We start from the raw sequence: 20,658 nt of genomic DNA on the forward strand, positions 1-20,658 counted from the left end.
TTTTATTTGTTAAACCGTTAAAGTGATTTCAAATCCACAACATGTATTCAACCTCGCATATTGTTAAAACTTAACATGGCTTGAATACTAATTTTGATGGGCGGCCCGGTAGTCCAGTGGTTAGCACGTCGGCTTCACAGTGCAGAGGTACCGGGTTCGATTCCAGCTCCGGCCTCCCTGTGTGGAGTTTGCATGTTCTCCCCGGGCCTGCGTGGGTTTTCTCCGGGTGCTCCGGTTTCCTCCCACATTCCAAAAACCTGCGTGGCAGGCTGATTGAACACTCTAAATTGTCCCTAGGTGTGAGTGTGAGTGCGAATGGTTGTTCGTCTTTGTGTGCCCTGTGATTGGCTGGCAACCGATTCAGGGTGTCCCCCGCCTACTGCCCGAAGACAGCTGGGATAGGCTCCAGCACCCCCCGCGACCCTAGTGAGGATCAAGCGGCTCGGAAGATGAATGAATGAATGAATACTAATTTTGAATGTTTTTTTTGGTTTTTCTTTTACACCTGGAAAATTTGATTCATTGTCGTCGCTGTTGGATGACACCGTCGCCTTTTTTTTTTTTACTGCAGCGTTGCTCCGTTTTGTTGTTGCCGCTCAGATAGAATGCGTCTTTCGGCTGAAAGTTCTCAAAATGATTTGGCGTTGGACCACAAATAATATTCCAAGTATTGTATCCTGATGGTTTGTTTTTTTTTTTTGGGTGCGCAGAACACTGGGAACAGTGTTCTTCAGATTGTGGTCAAATTTAGCATGTTTGAAGCGGTCCGTGATCTCCACGTGGACCAAAAATATAATCTCTTGCTTCTATTTTGAAGCAGTGCCATTCCCGCACCCTCGTAGTTTCTACGTCGGTCAAAAGGCAGTCGAGTTATTTTAGCTGACTTTCAGCAACTTTTATGGAATATGTTCATCTGCAGTCTCATCAAAAACCGGAGGATGCCCAGTGGGTGGGAATTTGGCGTTGTCCTCTATTTCTCTTTTTTTTTTTTCTCAGGACATCAAGAAATCACAGCTCAAACCCACGAGTTGCACAAGTGAACCAGTTTGGCAATTTGAATAATATGCTCCGCAGTGTCTATTTATGGAGTAAGCAACGGCGAGGCAAAAAAAAAAAATAAAAAATACAGCCGGCGCACCTCCCCCGAGGAGGCCCGTGTGGTTCCAGGATGATTTTTGTGCTGGCTCGCTGTGGAGTTTCAATCCACGTCGGCTTAAATTTAGCCTCGCCGCGTCGGCGTTTTTGCACGACGTATCATTTGGAACTGGGTCAAACCTTATAATCATGTTCTTGAACTCCGGCCGTCACCAACTCGGAAACTCGTAGGTTGCAAGTTTGCTGTTATTCGAATGCAACCCGCGCCAGCTTGAAAGACCGAATATGAAGTCAATTGTCCAGATTGAATGGAGAAAACATATTTGTGGTTTTGGTTTCAAATACAGTTGTGCCTTGAAATAGGAGTCTCCTACTCCAAAAAGCACTTCTTTGTTCTTTTAAAAAGGAGAACTGGTACTCACCAAATATCGTAAGAAGATAATTCAATAGAATGGAAAGCTTTCAACAGTTTGCGGCTCATGATGCAATGCTGCAGCCCAATTTTGTTTATGGCCGCCTCGGCCGCTGGCAGCCAGCGCTGTCGGTTAGTCGTGTCCATGCAAATGAAGGAGACTCGACTTCTTACTCTGTAAGTTTCTGTAATTATTGTCAATTTTTGTCGAGGATAAAGAATATGTGCCTGTGAATATTGTATTGTCAGTCTACGTGTGTTGCTCTACTTTTTGTTTTCAAATGTTCATTGCTTAAAAGATTAACGCTAACTGTTATGAGTGCTAACGGGCTGTTTTTAAGGCCGCCTCATTTTTTTATTATTTTTTTAATTACGTACCGTGTTTCATACTCTTCACTTTAGGTTTTGTTTGACCATACGTTTCAAGTTGCAATCAATAGCTCGTAGCCTCTTATTTGATGAGTTGTTTATTTTTGACAAACTGCTGCTTATTTAATAATAATACATAATAATTTATATTAATAATTTTTATTCTTAAACTTGCACTCTCAAGTCAAAGCAAAAAAAAAAAAAGTCGTATCTCGAAAAATAACTCTTGTCATAAATCTTCTGACACACCCCTCGGTAAATAATTACAATTGGACCATTTCCCGCAGCAAACCTTATGATGCCGCCGCATGGATGTCAATCAATCGCCGCGGCCGAGCACGGAGCGCTCCCGCTTCCAAGCGGGCCGTGGGTTTGATTCCAGCCGGTGCGCTGTGGCCCGCTTGTCATTCCGTCGGCGTTTGCAAGTCTCCTTGTTTGTTTGGGTGCAGACGGAGGCAGTGATGTGATGTGAATGGATGCTTACAGCAGAGCGGCGTTCAGCGTTACGCCGGGCTCGCCTAATGGACGCACCGCTTAACGCTCACGGACTCACAATTTAAAAGATACACTCCCACCCCGCCGGCCAGAGTCCCCATATTCTTTTGCTTTAACATAAATAATCAAATAATATCTCACTGTCGCTCACGATTCTTCGGCCTAACCTAAACTTGTCAGCAGCGTCTTGGCACTGCCCCTTATTTACCCGGCAACAGCGTTTCCTCCCGTTGTTTGTTCTTCCGAGTTGCGAGCGCGGCTCCATTAGCGGCGGGAAGATGGATTGATTGCAGCAAAAACGCTCCAACGGGGCCGCTGATCATCAGTTAACTTTCCGCTTGATGGACAACGGCGGCGGCTGGCCGTCAATCCATCAAGTAGCGGATGATGACATCGTTAGAAGTCCGACTCAAAGTCGGCTTTGAGGTTCTGATGAAATCGAGCAAGTTTGCGTTTATGCGGGCCGGCTGACGGATGCGTTTGATTGGCTGTCATCAGCCGGCCGCGGCGAATCGTCTGCTTGGCGGTTTGTTTGTTTTTGAAAAGGGTTTGAGAGGAGGAGGAGGAGGCACTCGACTTGAAACCCAACGCTGAGTTGAAACTGGAATTCCGGCTTGAAACCGTATTTTCAAAAGTCTACCCGGCGACGAATTGGGGCATGCCTATTATTTGAGGAAATACATACCCGTAGTCAATTTCCTAGGAGAACTGATTTGAAGGCCCATCACTGCTTTGAAACCTTAATTTGAAATCCTAACCCAGCCTTGAAACCCCAATCTAAAAACAATAACTTGAGATCTAAACTATGGCATCAATGCCTAATTTAAAGCCGTAACTCTGGTTTCTTGTGTTGTTTATTTGTTTGTCCCCCCCCCCCCCCCATCCCCCCAAAAGACGGTCCTTCCTTGTAACGGACAACATACAATATTCCTCTCATAAAATAAACAATTATTACTGTAACCCCGATTTAAAACTCTCGATTGACAATTTATCCCTCCTTTTGAGGATAACCCTTGTTTGAAACGGTTTCAAACTGTCACGCCGGCCTTAAAATCGTCATCAAAAAAGACTACCTTGAAACCTGATTGGAAACTTTGCTTTGAAGTGAAGTCGGTGAGTCTGCATGCGAGTTTCTGGGTGTGAGCAGTGGCAGACAGCAGCTTCTGCGTTCCTGCTTTTAGTGTTGCCTCCAATGAAGACCATAAAATTGTGTTTTAATAAGGTCATGTCAAACTCTATTTAAAAAAAAAAAAAATTTTTAAAGGGTAACGCGTCCGACGTCACGCAAATAAAGCCACCTGGCTTTTTAACAAGGCGCTTGTGAAACGTGGCTGTCCCACACAGGGCGACGGCCTTCGGCTGGAGTACGAGATGAAACTGACCAACGGACAGTCGTTCTGGACGCAGCACTTCTCCGCCGATGAATTCGGTAAGAACGCTGGAAACTACGAGCCTTTATTGCAAATGGATCGGGTACTCGTCAAAAAAGACTGATCCCCCGACCACTGATGCATAAAAGAACCCGATACACAAAGTGTCTTTTACACTTGGATGTGCCAATAGGTCAATCTTGATCTCTGTGATTAAATAACTGAATAATTAATCTCTGCGATTAATTATAAATAAACAATCAGAGGGAAAGAAAGACGTTTAGTTTTTTTTTCTCGTAATTTGAGCAAACTCCATCTCGGTCTCAGTCAATACTCTGGTGAAGTACTAGTGAAGTACTACTAGTGAAGTGGCAGACAGTTATCGGCCTGGAAAAAAAAAAGAGTGGCATCGAACATGTCTAGCAAGAGGAGAGAGAAACGATTATATGAGAATTTGCCGACTTAAGCGCGGCCAATAAAGCGGAGTGAGGTTGACAAACGAGCGTAACGGATGGATTGATGATGACGGACGAAGTGAGAGGAGCGAGCGTTGGCGTGATCCTCCAACATGGCCGCTTCTATTTGTGGTCCTCCAGGGATCCTGGAGACGGACACCACCTTCCTGGTCATCTTCTCCGCCGTGTTCCTGCTCTCCTGCTACTTTGCCTGTAAGTACCTTTTTAAAGTCCGCCACAGTGCCGCCCCCCCCCCCCCCCCCATTAAAAACCCGCCATGTTGTCTTGATGGGATAAAAGTAGCTTCTCATGTTCCTCGACCCCCCCCACCCTCTCTTCTTGGCTTTGGAGTCATGAAAGTTGGCAGTTTTGCTATTTTACACCCGATAATGGCAAAGGGCTTCTTTTCATAACGGTTCACTTTAAATTTTCAAGTGCACGCAACCTCACGCGATGCAGCCATTTGAAGCACGGGTCTGGAATGGGGTCCCATCTCCACTTCCGTGTTTGCCGTTTCCCGTCGCAATTGTTTCCTAGAGCATCGCCCTCTGCCAAGGCGCATCGAACGCATTTTTCGGCCCGCTTTTGATGGCCATAATCCCCCCCACCCCCACCCATCTTTTTCCATTTTCAAACACATTTGAAAAAGCTCCAGGGAGCCACTAGGGCGGCGCTAATGAGCTGCAGGTTCCGGACCTTCGCCATAAGCCAAGCAAAAAGATATTTTGGTCATGTTTGATGGAAGCAACGCGATACTTTTTAAATTGAACCTCCAGCGGGCCATTTCGAGGGGGAAACGGAGCAATGGTGTCAAGTTTGGTGTTCATCTCGAGTTTGCCAAAATAGTCCCTCGAGTTTGGATGCACGGAACAGATGTGACGTCAAGTCGTAGACCGGGCTGTCCCCCCCCTTGCACTCATCAGTGCCTATCTGGCCAGCAACTTCTGAGCTATAGTTCATTCATTCATTCATTCATTCATTCATCTTCCGAGCCGCTTGATCCTCACTAGGGTCGCGGGGGGTGCTGGAGCCTATCCCAGCTGTCTTCGGGCAGCAGGCGGGGGACACCCTGAACCGGTTGCCAGCCAATCACAGGGCACACAGAGACGAACAACCATCCACGCTCACACTCACACCTAGGGACAATTTTAGAGTGTTCAATCAGCCTGTCACGCATGTTTTTGGAATGTGGGAGGAAACCGGAGCACCCGGAGAGAACCCACGGAGGCCCGGGGAGAACATGCAAACTCCACACAGGGAGGCCGGAGCTGGAATCGAACCCGGTACCTCTGCACTGTGAAGCCGATGTGCTAACCACTGGACTTACCGGGCCGCTGAGCTATAGTTGCGATTTTTTTTTTTTTTTTTCTACACTGCTGCTTGCGAGAAGTGGAACAATGGATTGCGAAATCGTGGTGACTTGCAAGGAGAGCCGAAGTCGCCTCAATTCCGCCGTTTATCGGACGAAACGCCGACTTGAGCTCTCCCGGTGGCATTCACTTCGCCACCCCACTGAGAGGCGGGCATCTTTCACACAAATGTTTATTTCTTGACATTTCTAGTTGACAGCTATGATACAGCGCTAGTTTTCTTTCTTAGGAACATTGAACAAAATCGGGTTATGGGGACGCTGGAATGGATCATTGGGTAAAATCCATTCGCCAGACAAGTCAATTAACAAGGACAAATCGAAATCGTCAAGGTATCGTCGTGATTGATTGATTGATTTTTTGCTGACAAACAAACTCATTAAATGTAATTAGAAATGTATTCATGCCTTCAAATGGATTTCAGGAAGACACGGTGAGATGAAGGCGTTAGTCGGTCTCCATCTTTCATTCAGATCACATTTCATGCGAGCCGGCGCGCGGAACCCCCGCGTATTTTTCAAATGTCATTTTGCAAGATTCATCCTTCACGTTGCCTTGCGCGCAGCAAGTGAAGGACGCCAAGGTCGAGCGCAAAGCTTCCGTCTCGTTTAAGGAATAAACGCGATGACTAAATGGAACATTTCAGTGATGCGGTTGGCTCCTCAAGGACTATTTTTTTTCTTTTTTTTTTTTAAACCTCCAGCAGTGATACCCTTTTATATTGTCCACATGACTTCCCGTGCACCATTTTTACCTTGATTCTTCCAAGTTGGCGCAGCTTAGAATAAATGTTAGCGGGAAGAATGGAGCGAGTGAACACTTGAGCTGACGCGCCCGTCGTTGGCTACAATGCGGTGTGCTAAATTTGACTTTCATGGTCCATAAATGATCCACCGGGGCGATTTGGATTTCGAGTCCACCAAGGAAGAATTTCCAAGTTATCGAAGAGGTGAAAACGGGTGTTCCTTTCCAACTTTTCCGCTTAGGAGAACAGCCCCACTACAGTTATTGTCGCAAATGAAAATCCGCAAGAGAGTAAATCCGTAATCATCGAACCGCCAAGTAGCGGTTCACTGTAGTCCGCAGGTGGCAAACTCGAAGCCCGAGGGCCAGATCCGGCCCGCCACGTCATGTTATTTGGGTCCGCCTGAAAAAAAAAGTGTGCAATCAATCACGTTGTGATTTTGCACTAATTTTGTTACGCTGCTTACACTCATTTGAACAATAATCGACCAGCGATTAGAGTTGACCGATTTCAAAACTAGTAATCCGTGAATTTGTTGTGTACAATTAATAATGCAATGAGACGACGGAAAAATTTTTTTGTTGTGTCACTGTCCAAAACGGCCCTCCGAGCGAAGACGCAACAAAAATGTCTTTGACAACCCTGCTTACGACAAAGGAGGGTTTAAAAAATGATTGATAATTGTACTTACAATATTGCTGACAAAAATAATGATGATTATCATTGGCACTAATCGCGCAGCAAATCTTAAAGTACATGCCGCCGCAGCGGGTGTTTGTTCAAACCTGAACAACTAGCTCAAAACCTAATTCAAATACACAATGACCCACAAAAAAAAAATTTTTTTGATGCCTTTTTTTCCGCAGATAATCTGAAGGGGAGGCAGCTTCTTCACACCACCTACAAAATGTTCATGACTGCCGCAGGTGTGGAGGGTGAGTGTTGCCGCCCCGGAGAATCGCACGACGGGAAGTCGGTTCAGGTTGCGGCGGGATGACGACGAGCCGCCCGCGCGCTCGCAGCAGCTTTAATCCGCACTTGAGCCCCGCCGATGTTATCGTCCCGCATTAACGTCGGAATGGGCGCGATTGAAGGCGGCGGCGTGTGTGCGCCGGAGCGTGCCGGTCGACGGCACCCGCCGCTCTCTGTCGCTTTCTTCCTCCTTATCTCGTCTCCTCCTTTTGCTTGCCGCGCACTTCTCCTCTTTTTAAATCACTTCCCATGCCCTCCCTGATACCGTTCACACACTTGTCTTTTTTTTCCCGCCCCCCCCCCCTCGAAAATTCATCTTATTTTTAACCTCGTTTCTTCCAGAGGTGACAAAAGAACTTGCGCTCCGTACTAAAGTACAGTGATCCCTCGCTATTTGCGGTTGGTTTATAAAGGCTTCGGCACATCCGGATTTGAGGGGGGGGGGGGGCTGAGAAGATGTAAAGCCATATTGATTGGCTGTGCATCTTCTTTCTGTTCACGTGGGTTACTCTTTGATCAGTGTCTAAGTGTTGTTTATGATGTTGCTAGTGTGTGTGTGTGTGTGTGTGTGTGGCTGAGAGAGAGAAAGAGAGATAGAGAGAGGAGGCTTATAAGAACAAAAGCAGGTTTCTTTCATCCTTAATTGTCTAATCATCCTTAATTGACTAATCATAAACACACTGCGCCAGTGGGATCGCTGGCCTATGTGTGTGTGCAAGCGCGTCTGTGTGTGTGTGTGTGTGCGTGCGTGTGTATGTGTGTGTGTGCGTGTGTTAATTGGTCGCTACTTCGCGGATGTGCGTGTGTGTGCGTATATATATATATATATATATATATGTTAATTAGTCGCTACTTCGCGGATTTCCGTTTATCGCGGGTGGTTTTGGTCGCCATTAACCGCGATAAACGAGGGATTACCGTAGTACACTGCTCACAAAAAGCTCGGAATGTCAGGCATTTCGTCTGTCTTTTCAAACCAAGAACTTGCTCGATGTTTTCCACTTTTATGGTTAAAAAAGTTTTTATGGCAATGGAAATCAAATTTTATTGTCACTGCACATATCCAGTCCAAAGCAACAAAATTTATTTCACAGTTTCAACCTGTCCGGGAGAGATAAAAAAAATAATAAAATAAAATGAGGGAGAGAACGAGAGGGCTGATGATTTTCTTTGATGAAAAAGAAAATGAAGGAGGAAGGCGAAAAAAAACAAGTCCCAAACGGTGCTCCCGATAAGTGCTGGCGCGGTGTGAATGAATCAAAGACAACAATAACTCATATAGTAAGGCTGCGGCCGATGTTACAGCCCAGACTCACTGAGCGGGCGATGGCAGCCTCGAACAGGCACTTCGCATCCTGGCCAGCACACCTGCACTTCTGCTATCAAAAATCTGTTCCAACCCAAAAGTAGCTCATGATATGAAAATACGGGAAGGAATCAGAGTGGACAGAATTCTTCCCTGCTTCAAGATTGGCGCTGTCGACGAATCATTCCAGCAGACAACCTCAAACAATCGTCTTATGTGTTATGTTTTGCATGTCTTGCCCCCCCCTCCCCGCCCCCCTCCCATCGGCAGTGCTCAGCTTGCTGTTCCACTGCGTCTATTGGGGCCTCTACGCTCGGGATGGCGTCGGCAACGGCAGCCTGAAAATACTCGGTGAGTGCCCCGTGTTCCTCGCCACTTTGAAAGGATGGCTGCTAGTCAGCTTGTGCGCTAACGGACATGCTCAACATTTTTCATTCATCTTCCGAGCCGCTTGATCCTCACTTGGGTCCCTGGGGGTGCTGGAGCCTATCCCAGCTGTCTTCGGGCAGTAGGCGGGGGACACCCTGAACCGGTTGCCAGCCAATCGCAGGGCACACAGAAACGAACAACCATTTGCACTCACACTCACACCTAGGGACAATTTAGAGTGTTCAATCAGCCTGCCACGCATGTTTTGGAATGTGAGAGGAAACCGGAGCACCCGGAGAAAACCCACGCAGGCCCGGGGAGAACATGCAAACTCCATACAGGGAGGCCGGAGCTGGAATCGAACCCGGTACCTCTGCACTGTGAAGCCGACGTGCTAACCACTGGACTACCGGGCCGCCCATGCTCAAAATTTTATTTGATACAATTTCACAAACACCTTGAAGGCCATCTCCGGGGATGAATGGACAAAAACCAGGAGAGCGGCGCTCTGATATATGACCTCGCAACTGCATTGAGAAAATAGTTCCCGGGGTCCTTTTGAAAGTTCCAAATTTGCGCAAATGCATGCGATGAGATCTTGGTTCTTCTTCTTGCTGGTTTCTGGTTTCGAGTCTGTCTTTTGGTTTTGTTAAATGCCATCAACAAATTGTCACTGCTGTACAAACACACAATGGCCCAAGAAAGTTCGTACTTTGGGGGTGGGGGGGGGGGCTTCTTGCAGCTGAAAATGCTCCAATAATGGCGCATGCAGTGTATGATTTTTTTTTTTTTAATCTATCCCTCCCTCTCCATTTTTGTTCCAGCCTTATTACTTTTGTGTGTCTTCTTTGTGTCCCCCCAGGGAAATTACTCTTCTCACTCAGTTTCCTGGTGTTCCTGCTCATGCTCATACTGCTAGGCAAAGGTTTCACCGTCACCAGGTGGGGCTGCAATCTTATTTCGCACGCGAGTGTGTGTGTGTGTGTGTGTGTGTGTGTGTGTGTGTGCGCATGTTACAAATGCATTTTACATTTCGAGGACACACATTTATAAATGACAAACCCAGCGTGGGTGGAGTACCAACAAATTGTACCGTTGCTTGAATAATATGAAGAGGTAAAAAGTATCCCTTCAAATAATTACTTGGGTCACTTTTCAGTGACCCCCCCCCCCCCCAAAAAAAACAAGTAAAATTAAAAACTACATTTCATTAACTCCCTCACTGCCATTGACGGCTATAGACGTCAAAGATCCATTTGAATTGGGCTGCTCTGACGAGTACAATTGATCCAAGAAATGACTTCAGTAAGTGTAACGGAATAAATGTAGTGCTTTGCTACCCACCTCGGATGCTAGAGAACACCACTCCACAATCTTCACTCGGCTGCATCGCGCCCACAGCCTGTTCTTGGATAAAACAGGAGACCCTCGTTAGCTTCCAGTCTTGCTGCTTGCGAATGTAATATTTAGAAGGCTTTAAGTGATGGTGAGTATTTCTTTCAGGTAACTTGACTTGCGTCGATTGTTCAAGGAGTTCGAATGTGAACTCAGCGGTCCTGTTGTGAGCTCAAATTGCTGCTTTGCCCGGAAATCTCGTTGTAGTTTTTAGACCACCTTGTCCCCTCCCTTCCTAACCAATGGATCAACTTTGACTCTTTGTGTGTGTGTGTGTGTGTGTGTGATCCAGGGCAAGGATCAGCCACAGCGGCTCGGTCAAGCTGAGCATCTACATGACCGTCTACACAATCACCTACGTCATCCTCTTCATCTACGAGGCCGAGGTACACCCGCGCACGCGCCACCTTTGCCGTCCTTCGCCGCCATCCGCGTCACCCCTGACGCTATCGTTTCATCCCACGCGGTTTTCGAAAAGGGATTTTTTTTTTATTACGTGAATTTTATGACGCGTGACAATTTGACATTTCAGTCCAGATTTTAGCAAGGATGACGCAAGTTGACTTTTTGATTTTCTTTCGCGGGCCACATAAAATGATGTGGCGGGCCAGATGTGACCCCCGGTGCCCTGACTTTGACACCCGTGACTTAAAGGGGTGGAGCTACCACAATATGGAGGTTACTTTCATGAACCAATCTGGTGTTGTTTTTTTTTTGCACGATGTGTTAACGTGATGCTCTTTTGTCAATTTTGTGGTTTGATAAATTACACGTTGTGTAATTCTCTTCAGTACATTTCAACTATGACTCCAAATGACAAGAATTGCTCATTATATTTGCTGCTTGTTGTGGAGTTCCCAGGAATAAAACTATTCTAGCCAGAAGGGATTAATGGCATTTCAACGGGGGAGGGGGGGTGGGGGTTGCAATACAAGTAAACTGTGTTTCGACATTTGTCATGGAGCAAATTAAAGTTCTCAGTCACGGTCCCAGTTTATTTGACAAAATTGGCTCCGTTTCCAAATGGGGCAATCGGTCACTTCATGACCATGAAGACACACTGCGGAGTCCCCCCCCCCCCCCCCCCCCACCAGTTGCCGTCTGTGATTATTGTCATCCTCATGAATTATGCGTTGCGTTGCTCATCTTTGGGTGTGCGACGACTCCACTCGCTGTGATTTTTTTTTTTTAGCATCTGACGAATTAATAACATAACACATTAATAACATAATAATAACACCCCGCTCGGCGTAGATAAGCACCGATGCCAAGTATCGGACATTGCGGAAGCGGGGCACGGCTCGATATCAATCCATGCGGTGATGAAGACGCTCCACACTCGAGGGAGCTGCGGCTAAAAATAAACCCAACCGGGTTACACGGCTGTGGGGGTGGGGGGGATGGGGAGGGCATTCTGTAGCAGCGGGTAACGCGGTCACACCTGGTGTCCAATGGAGCGTGAAATGCAATCTGGTGGCGGGACACGCCCACGATGGGTGCGTGAGGACACCGAGGAGGGAGGTGTCAATGTCACCACGACCAAGTAAAAAAAAAAAACGCGTCGCGTGGGCGCAATCAAGCATAAAGTTGCGTCATGTTGGAAAACCGCATTCAATTGCCACTGAAATGTACGTAGACATCTTTGCTTTCGCCCGCTTCAACCTCTGAAAATATCCGAACGATCACCCCCAATATTTGGACTTTCCCTCTCGCGGGACGCTCCCCAAGAGAAAAAGCTTCATGTTGCTGAACCTTCAGAAAAACGGCGATCAATTGTCATCAAAATTAACGTAGACGCATGTACTTATGCCCACTTTGATCTCTCAAATTATTCGATTGATTTCCCCAGTGTTGCTATTTAAAAAAAAAAAAAAGGGAGTGGCCAACCCGCGGCCCGCCAGCCGCATGCGGCTCCCGGGCTTTCACTTGACAAGCGTCGAAAAACACCCCCGCCGTGGCGCCGCCATTCAAACAGCAGCGCTAAATCCGGCAGAATTTACGATCAATCCCGTTACTTGATTGCCACACAGGGCAACTGGATTTTTGACCTTTTGACCCCATTGACCCCACCGCTCATGCGCAAACAGCAGGCGCTAAGCTAGTTAGCGAATTACCTCAGATTTTTAAGGCACGGCTGCCCAATACGTACGTCGCGATTGACCGGAAGCCTTCGGGCTGGTCCCAAGTCGACTGCGACGGGTGGGAGGACGAAACGGGGGGTCGTGGGGGGGGGGGAGATTTGTGTGTCTGTGTGTTTCGGTTTCGTTCAAGTTGTGCACGGTTGGGCGCCCGGTTTTCCGTCCATGACGTGTACCCGTGTTCCACGCGCTTTCAGTTCTTTGATCCCGGCGAGGTTCTGTACGCCTACGACAGCCCGGCGGGCTACGGTCTGATGGGATTGCAGCTTTTGGCCTACGTGTGGTTCTGCTACGCCGTGCTGGTCTCGCTCAAGCACTACCCCGAAAAGCAGCCCTTCTACGTGCCCTTCTTCACAACCTACACGCTGTGGTGAGTTCTCGGCTCGGCGGGGGGGAAAACCCGCCATTCATCGGCGGCGAGAATCTTTTGCTTTGAATTATTCATATGCTTCTGTAAAAAAAAAAAAGGACTCGAATCGTCGAGGGGATTTCGAGCTCTTGTAAATTGCCCCTCTGCGCGTTCTGTGAATGGCCCTTGATGAAAATGTATTTTTCATTTGGGAATCACGGGACAAAATGGGAATGGTCTGTTGTCGTCGTAACACCTCAAATAAAATAACAGCAAAAAATAAAAAATAAGGAACTGCGCTGCTGTTCCGAGCATTTCAGATAAGAATGAATGATGAATGAATGTACAGCAGATTCCTTTCACACGTCAGAATAAAAGTATGAAATAAGGCTAAAACAAATGAATAAATAACAGATCCTCAGATGATTCATTTTCATTTTGTCTCTTCATATGAGCAAGATTGTGTTTTGATTCATTCATTCATTCATCTTCCGAGCCGCTTGATCCTCACAAGGGTAACGGGGGGTGCTGGAGCCTATCCCAGCCGTCTCCGGGCAGTAGGCGGGGGACACCCTGAATCGGTTGCCAGCCAATCGCAGGGCACACAGAAACAAACAACCATTCGCACTCACACTCACACCTAGGGACAATTTAGATAAGATAAGATAAGATATCCTTTATTTGTCCCACACTGGGGAAATTTACAGCCTCCAGCAGCAAGAATGTAGGTAGAAAGAAGAAAAAAAAGAGTTTTCAATCAGCCTGCCACGCATGTTTTTGGAATGTGGGAGGAAACCGGAGCACCCGGAGAAAACCCACGCAGGCCCGGGGAGAACATGCAAACTCCACACAGGGAGGCCGGAGCTGGAATCGAACCCGGTACCTCTGCACTGTGAAGCCGACGTGCTAACCACTGGACTTACCGGGCCGCCTCCTCACTAGGGTCGCGGGGGGTGCTGGAGCCTATCCCAGCCGTCTTCGGGCAGTAGGCGGGGGACACCCTGAATCAGTTGCCAGCCAATCACAGGGCACACAGAGACAAACAACCATCCACGCCCACACTCACACCTAGGGCCAATTTAGAACGTCCAATCAGCCTGCCATGCATGTTTTTGGAATGTGGGAGGAAACCGGAGCACCGGGAGAAAACCCACGCAGGCCCGGGGAGAACATGCAAACTCCACACAGGAAGGCCGGAGCTGGAATCGAACCCGGTACCTCTGCACTGTGAAGCCGACGTGCTAACCACTGGACTACCGGGCCGCCACGCGTTTTGATTTTATTGGCCTATAATAATTATTATTATTTGGGGTTTTTTTAGGTTCTTCGCCGTGCCCGTGATGGCTCTCATCGCCAACTTTGGCATCCCCCGTTGGGCTCGGGAGAAGATCGTCAACGGCATTCAGCTCGGCATCCACCTCTACGCCCACGTCGTCTTCCTGGTTTGTCCCACCAGCGCACGGCTCAATAAACGCCCCCTTTCACATCCGCGTCGCCCTTTGCGTAGTAACTGATGATCTCGTTTGCACGCGGCCAACCGCGGATTGCCGTTTCAAGTCGGTCGCGAACCGCAGCAACTGCGATTGGACTCCGCCAAAAGAATCATTTTTCAACTAAACGCCGCCCTCTCTTTTTTGTCATCCGCAGGTGATAACGCGACCGTCGGCGGCCAACAAGAACTTCCCGTACCACGTGCGCACGTCTCAGATCGGGATCCTGCTGTCCAGCCCCAAAGGCGGCGAGAGCGGCGAAAGCTTCCCGCACCACGCTTACGGCAACGGCTCCTTCCTGGGAGACTCGCAGCCCAACTTCACCGAACTCTTCTCCATCCAGTCGGTGAGTCGCGGGAGCCAAACCTCAAGCGCCTTCACCCGCGGGATCCCGCAGGGCGAGCGTGTTTTCATCCAATTTGTTAGAAATGGAAAGCGATTTCTTTTTTCATTTTTTTTACACTTTACATTTCACTCTCTGGATATTTAGGCCAGGATTTTGTTCTCTCGTGGACTTTCTTCCTGCTTGTAAATCGGTGACTTGGTCATAACTTGGCTAACACCCCCGTTGTCGATATCATTGTTGCCCCGCAGGATCCAGTCAAGACGGTGGAGGAAACGGTGCCGCGGAAGGTCCCCGACGTGCCGAGGAACAGCGAGCAGAAGATCATCACCACCTCGGCCCCCGTCGACGACCCGACGTCCATTTTGCCGCCACTTCCGCCCCCCATCCCGCCGCGCCCAGCAGCAGCCGCCGCCGTCCGCTCGCCCCCGCTCCCGCTGCGGCTCCCGTCGTTCACCGAGTACTTCAGCATGCAGGGGGCCGGCGGAGGCGGCTTCGGATCAAAGGCGTGAAAACCAGAGGACGGAGTGAGTACAAATTCAAGACGTTATGGGAGGAGCACACAAAAGCGCTTGTTCCTAGAGAAGCAATAAATATTTGACCAACGGGAAGGACTTCTGCGCGCCACGCTGTGAAAAAAAAACTGACAAAATCCCTCAATTTCATTTTTTTATTTTTTTTTGGTGAATGTATAAATAGCTTCACAGCCGAGCTCCCGCTTGCACTCATTTTTATTTTTCGTATTATTTAAATTCCACTTTCGACCAGAAAAAAAATCATGTATTTCACTCCTTTTTGAAGAAAAAAATACTGTAGTTTAAAAATATATGTATTTTTTGGTTTGTACACTTGCACTCATTTTTATTTTTCATATTATTTAAATTCCACTTTCAACCAGAAAAAAAAATCATGCATTTCACTCCTTTTTGAGAAAAAAAAATACTGTAGTTTAAAAAAAATATATATTTTTTTGTTTGTACACATTTTGATGAGAGGGGGAAAAAAACAGCTATTCTTTAAGATTTTTATTCATTTTTAGATTGGTAACCTTTTGAGATTAATTTGTCGTGTACAAAGGGGCGGAAAAAAAACTAAAAAGTTGTTCATTGTTACGTCGAGGAACCACTTGGTATGGATGTTTGCCTTCACAGCTGCAGATTCGTCATATGCTGTCAATGTTAAACGGCTTTTTTGGTATTTGTAACGAAAGAGAAAAAAAAATGACGCATGTTTGTGTTGTGTTTCCCGTCCATAAAGCCGTTCTCTGTATTCGGTGTTCGCTTATGGTGTGTATTGAGCATTCAACTTTTTTAGTCATACACACAATAAGCTTCCGTGTTCTCATCAAGCCTCAAAAGAAGCTTCAGTCAGCAAAATCGGGTGAAACTTTGATGAATGTTTTCATGCCAAATGGCACAAGAATATTTTATTCGGGGGAAATTGACAACTACCGGTACTCATATTGTGACAGTTTCATCTCGTAAAGATTTTCCCCTTGGTTGTTTTCATGGATTCTCTGATGTTCTCATAAAATGTCACTTTTTTTAATGATTACTCTTCAGTTTCACGGCTCGTCGTCCAAATTGCCAGTCGGTAAAACAACAAAGCTCATAGTTAGCCAAATAACATTGAGTGTCTTGCTCACTTATCACAACTTGTTATTTTTACACCCAAGTGTCCACTAATTCTGAACGGAAAGATAGTCAAGATTGCTCCTTCCTTATATCAACGTGATTGTTTTATGGGGTTTTTTTTTTTGTGCTGACATTTCAATTCCGTGGACAGATGCAACGGCTAATGTTAGCGAGCCCAACCATGTAGCATTCAAGTCAGTGAGCTCAAATTGAAGTCAATTTTAGTTTAAAAGATAAATAAACACATTTTAACATGTACAGCCTTGGGGATGTAAATATAAGTGTTCAAAAATAGGGGTTTGAATGTATTTAGCATGACACGGCTAACTCCGTGGAGGGCTCGCGTTATCTCAAAAACTCAACCGTTTTGCACCTGAGTGTTCAAACCGTGCCAATGTTTGAATTTCTGGTGTAACGTCAAACTACTACGGCGACAGTGTGTAGAAAAAGCAACAAGTGCACATATTGTGTGTCCTGCATGGAGCACTTTAATGTTCCTGGTCTTGTTTATTTGTGATGATGTCACCTTGCTACCTTGTTGTTACCACAGCTAGAAATATGCTAAAGTGTACACATGTAAATAAATCCCTGCTGTGGTGTCGATCGTACCACTAGCTTCTCTTGAAAAAAAAAAATATATATATATATTTAATATATATAAATCTGGGTTGGCGGGACAAGAAAATGGCATTGGTCTGAATATATTAGCATCAGTTTTGGTTATTGTTCCAAACATGTCCAGGTACAATTTTGAAGTTTTTAAAACGATCTGTGTTGTTTCTACTTTACTCTTGTAAGACATTAGACATTTTGTCATAACATTTCCATAATACAGTGAAACCCCATTAAGCTCATGATACGTTCATGAAACACTCCTTGAAACTTAACCTTAATAAAACACACTTTTTAAATTATTCCTTTTCACCTCTTCTCACTCGCATTGTGAAGAAACGCAATCATATAACATCACTGAGGAAATGTAAAGGTCTCCAAATAAGAGCAAAGCACACTTGCTTCAAAGTCTTTGTAACTCCGTTGAAATGTTCTGTGAAACGAACACATAAAACAAGAGTGGTAATCATTGATTATTCAAACACCAAATTGCTTAACAAATCCGTATTTTGCAGAACAAAGTCTACTGGCTAATTGCAAACATATAATGTAAAATGTTGCTGTGAAACAAAGACATAAAACAAAAAAGCATTAAACGTATATTAAAAAAACACTCAAACGTTCAACCAGACCATCCCATTTTATTGAACAAAAGCCAACTAGCTTAATGCTAAAATTTAATGTGAAATGTCAATGGCAGGCTAACCAAAATTAGCATAGACGTGGCAGTAATTCTAAACAACGAAGGGGGAACACTGTTGCCATTTTTTCCCCACGCACCTTTAGCATTTGTTCTCGTGTGACTTAAGTACAGAGTAACACTTGATTGAATTGTTGTATTGTACTTGTATGTGGTTACATGTCTAATGTACATGTATATAATCCTTTTGTTCTGTCGCCATGAGTACGACACCGGATCGCTGCTTCTGCATTTAAACGCGCATGCGCGCACACACACGGCTGGAGGGCTGAGCTAGAAGACCGCATTTTTTTCTTCTTTTTTTTTAAAAACTCCGGTTAAGAGCACACGTCACTGAAGGAAGCACTGTTCAAATGGATTTTAATGGTGTCAAATACGCTGTAGATGATACCGTTGTTGCCAAAATAATTAAAACATGTTTTACTACAGGTCTCGTGTGTGGGTGTGTTGGCATCATTTACTGCTGCCTAGAGGGGACAGAAAAGAAGAAATGTGGAGACAATCCTCTTTTTTCAGTATAACAAACTGAATTACATTTGTTCATTGGTTTATGACTAAATTAAGACTTGCGCATCGTTTACAAAAAGTAGCTTATAAATACATTTGTGAATTTCAAATGAAATGGGGGGAGGGGCGGGGTTCATTTTTACTGCATGTGGTTCAGTTCTGGCGCCATCTCGAGTCGAAATGCAGTCAGCGCACTTTTTTTTTGCTGTCTGCCTTCAGGTTATCAGTTCCTTGATGGCCACCATAACTACATCTCTTAAAATGATCAACGAGTGAGGTTTTATTTGTTTATACAATTGAGTTGTGGCACACGTGTCTTTTTTATTCATTTATTAAAGACAGAAACATCTGCTGGTCAACAACACTCACTGAAGAATAAAATTAGACTAATTTGCAATATTTATTCATGGGCAAAGAGTCCTTTGCTTCATGACTTGGGTGCAGAGTTGGCCTTGTCCTCCCGGTAGCCGGCGAGCAGCTGGTTGACCAGTGTGAGAGGGTTTTGTTTCCTGACCGGGTAGAGTGGAGGGAAAGGGTTGCCTTTGTATTCCAGCACGGCCATTTTGGCCCGGTCCAGGTTCTGCCGATTGGGGATGCGGGCCATGCGCGTATAGCCCTCCGAGTGGCGCTCAAAGCGCGGAGCCAGCACCTTGAACAGCTTAGGGACCAGGTCCTTCTCCTGCCAAGATCCAAATGTCGGAAAGGATACGTTGGTACCTTGAGTTTAATTTGTTCCGTCACCATGCTAGGAAACGACTTTTAAAACAACATAAAAAATGCAGAGCACTGTTTAACAACTATAGTCTGAACAAATACAGATGTGTACTCGTACCGTTAACCAAAAAGTTGCCATCTTCATCGCTTTCTCGTCAGTGTCTCCTTTCTTCCCGTAGTCGATCAGCTGTGACAAACAACACACACGAACGTCCATTGGGAATCAATATCTTACATAATTTAAATTGTATTTGTTTTTAACATATTACCAGTATTTTTTTCGGAATATTTGTTTGCTTAGTTTTTGATGTACACTTATTTTCATTTTTTTCAGTACTGCTTACACTTCTCGTTGCTCTATGTATTAGTTTATTTCCAATTGAATGGGAGGGGTCTATCCAAGTAAACTTAAATTTGTATTTGCAATTGCAAATGTATTTTTATCCATCATGTAGATTTAACGAAGTTCAAATATTTCGTTTTAAAACCACCAAACCTCTGCATTTTTGTATTATCCAATGCAAAATAATTATGCCTTTATTTTGTAAAATGTACATACATTCAACTAGCAAAGAGTAATGCAAAGTGTACAATTAGGCACTGGTAGAATTTACTATCATCACTAACAGGCTACTAGTGCATAGTTCCGCCTCACTAGTACCAGAGTCGTGCGGACAAAGTGGGCACGAGTGTAATTTAGTAGTCAGACTTTAAACTGGTTGTCAAAGATTTGGACTGAAGACTCTAGTGCTGTCCAAGTGCTAGCGCGTTATCATCACCATGAGCGGAAGAACTACCTTCTCGGCGTAGAAGCGGACTTCATCCGCCCGGGCAGCGGTGGTTTCGATGCGCTCATGTCGCACCAATCCGGTCAGGATGTTCCGCAGCATGTCCAAGCGGGATTTGGGACCCAGCCCCATTCTCCGGGCCACTCGGCCGTGGGAGATCAACGCCCGCAGCGTCAGGCGCATCTTGGCCGCTCGCTTTGGTCCACCACAAACTAATCAAAATAGGTATGCGAAAAACACGCTTTGGAAGGAAAATGTTCAGAACGTCCTCCTGTTTCGATCGTTCGACAAATTCATGTCAAAATCGAAAGCCGAGGTCGGTAAACACGGAAAAGCATGGCGAGGTTTTACATGACATTGATGGCGCGTCGACGAAATCTGTCCGGCTAGGGCGGAAAAAAAGGATGACTCGAAAGTTCCGCCTTGAATGGAAAAAAATGCTACTGTATTCGTTGACGTTCGTTACCGTGGAAATGTTTTTTCATTTGCAATTATTACAATTATACAATGAATGAACAGGTTCATTTAATTGAAAATAGTTTCTGAAAATCAGGTTTTGGTGTCTCAAAAAAATTCTTGCCTGGGTTACAGTCTGTAGTGAGAGTTTTTGAAAAATGTTTTATCAACCCTGCCTCCGTCCGTACTTGTACTTAATGGCTGCAAATGTCTACTGTCACGGACAGTTATGTTCCGTTTTTGTACAGTATTGATCGATTCGATCATTTGAACTTGATACTAAGAGGGGGATTACGTTGAGTAAGTCCCTAGTGAATGGAACTAAATGCACTGCCTGACATTTTGTGTGTGTGTGGGGGTGGGGCAGCGTATTAATTGAAATTGCGCTAATTCAAAACCGCTGAAGGTTTAACTTTGAAATGCATGGCTTGTCGTTGGCTTTTTAAAATCCATCTTCTCATAAATCAATATCTGTATTCTTTATCATGAGAAGTCCTGTACAGTGTCGTTTTTCAATAACTCATTTTGAGTTTAAGATGAACACATTTGGGAATGTGAGGTTAAAGTCCCCTTT

General features: G+C 45.6%; 3 protein-coding genes across 3 annotated transcripts in view; 2 read left to right on the top strand and 1 right to left on the bottom strand.

Annotated features, from left to right (window-relative positions):
• tmem145 (transmembrane protein 145) overlaps positions 1–18,047 on the top strand; it is a 31,215-nt gene extending 13,168 nt beyond the window's left edge. Inside the window, exons 6-15 of the mRNA XM_052065137.1 lie at positions 3,716–3,800; positions 4,338–4,409; positions 7,178–7,246; positions 8,860–8,940; positions 9,821–9,899; positions 10,646–10,739; positions 12,689–12,861; positions 14,162–14,282; positions 14,488–14,676; positions 14,925–18,047. Of these exons, the coding sequence (XP_051921097.1) occupies positions 3,716–3,800; positions 4,338–4,409; positions 7,178–7,246; positions 8,860–8,940; positions 9,821–9,899; positions 10,646–10,739; positions 12,689–12,861; positions 14,162–14,282; positions 14,488–14,676; positions 14,925–15,185 (1,224 nt within the window). The 3' untranslated portion in view covers positions 15,186–18,047. The remainder of the gene's footprint in view (positions 1–3,715; positions 3,801–4,337; positions 4,410–7,177; positions 7,247–8,859; positions 8,941–9,820; positions 9,900–10,645; positions 10,740–12,688; positions 12,862–14,161; positions 14,283–14,487; positions 14,677–14,924) is intronic.
• ddx61 (DEAD (Asp-Glu-Ala-Asp) box helicase 61) overlaps positions 1–20,658 on the top strand; it is an 81,986-nt gene that overhangs the window by 19,286 nt on the left and 42,042 nt on the right. The window lies entirely within an intron of this gene.
• mrpl17 (mitochondrial ribosomal protein L17) lies at positions 18,442–20,016 on the bottom strand. Its single transcript, XM_052065362.1, has 3 exons — positions 19,638–20,016; positions 18,959–19,027; positions 18,442–18,805 (listed from the first exon to the last, which is right to left on the bottom strand). The coding sequence occupies exons 1-3, from the start codon at positions 19,809–19,811 to the stop codon at positions 18,554–18,556; spliced, it is 495 nt and encodes a 164-aa protein (XP_051921322.1). The 5' UTR covers positions 19,812–20,016; the 3' UTR covers positions 18,442–18,553.

This window comes from Hippocampus zosterae, chromosome 5, assembly GCF_025434085.1.
Source record: "Hippocampus zosterae strain Florida chromosome 5, ASM2543408v3, whole genome shotgun sequence".
Taxonomy (NCBI): domain Eukaryota; kingdom Metazoa; phylum Chordata; class Actinopteri; order Syngnathiformes; family Syngnathidae; genus Hippocampus; species Hippocampus zosterae.

Excerpts from the sequence above, each read along its gene's own strand:
- mrpl17 (XM_052065362.1), bottom strand. The coding sequence starts at position 19,811 with ATGCGCCTGACGCTGCGGGCGTTGATCTCCCACGGCCGAGTGGCCCGG. Across the intron at positions 19,028-19,637 it reads TCCGCTTCTACGCCGAGAAG|CTGATCGACTACGGGAAGAA; the intron begins GTAGTTCTTCCG and ends TGTTTGTCACAG. Across the intron at positions 18,806-18,958 it reads TGGCAACTTTTTGGTTAACG|GAGAAGGACCTGGTCCCTAA; the intron begins GTACGAGTACAC and ends GGATCTTGGCAG.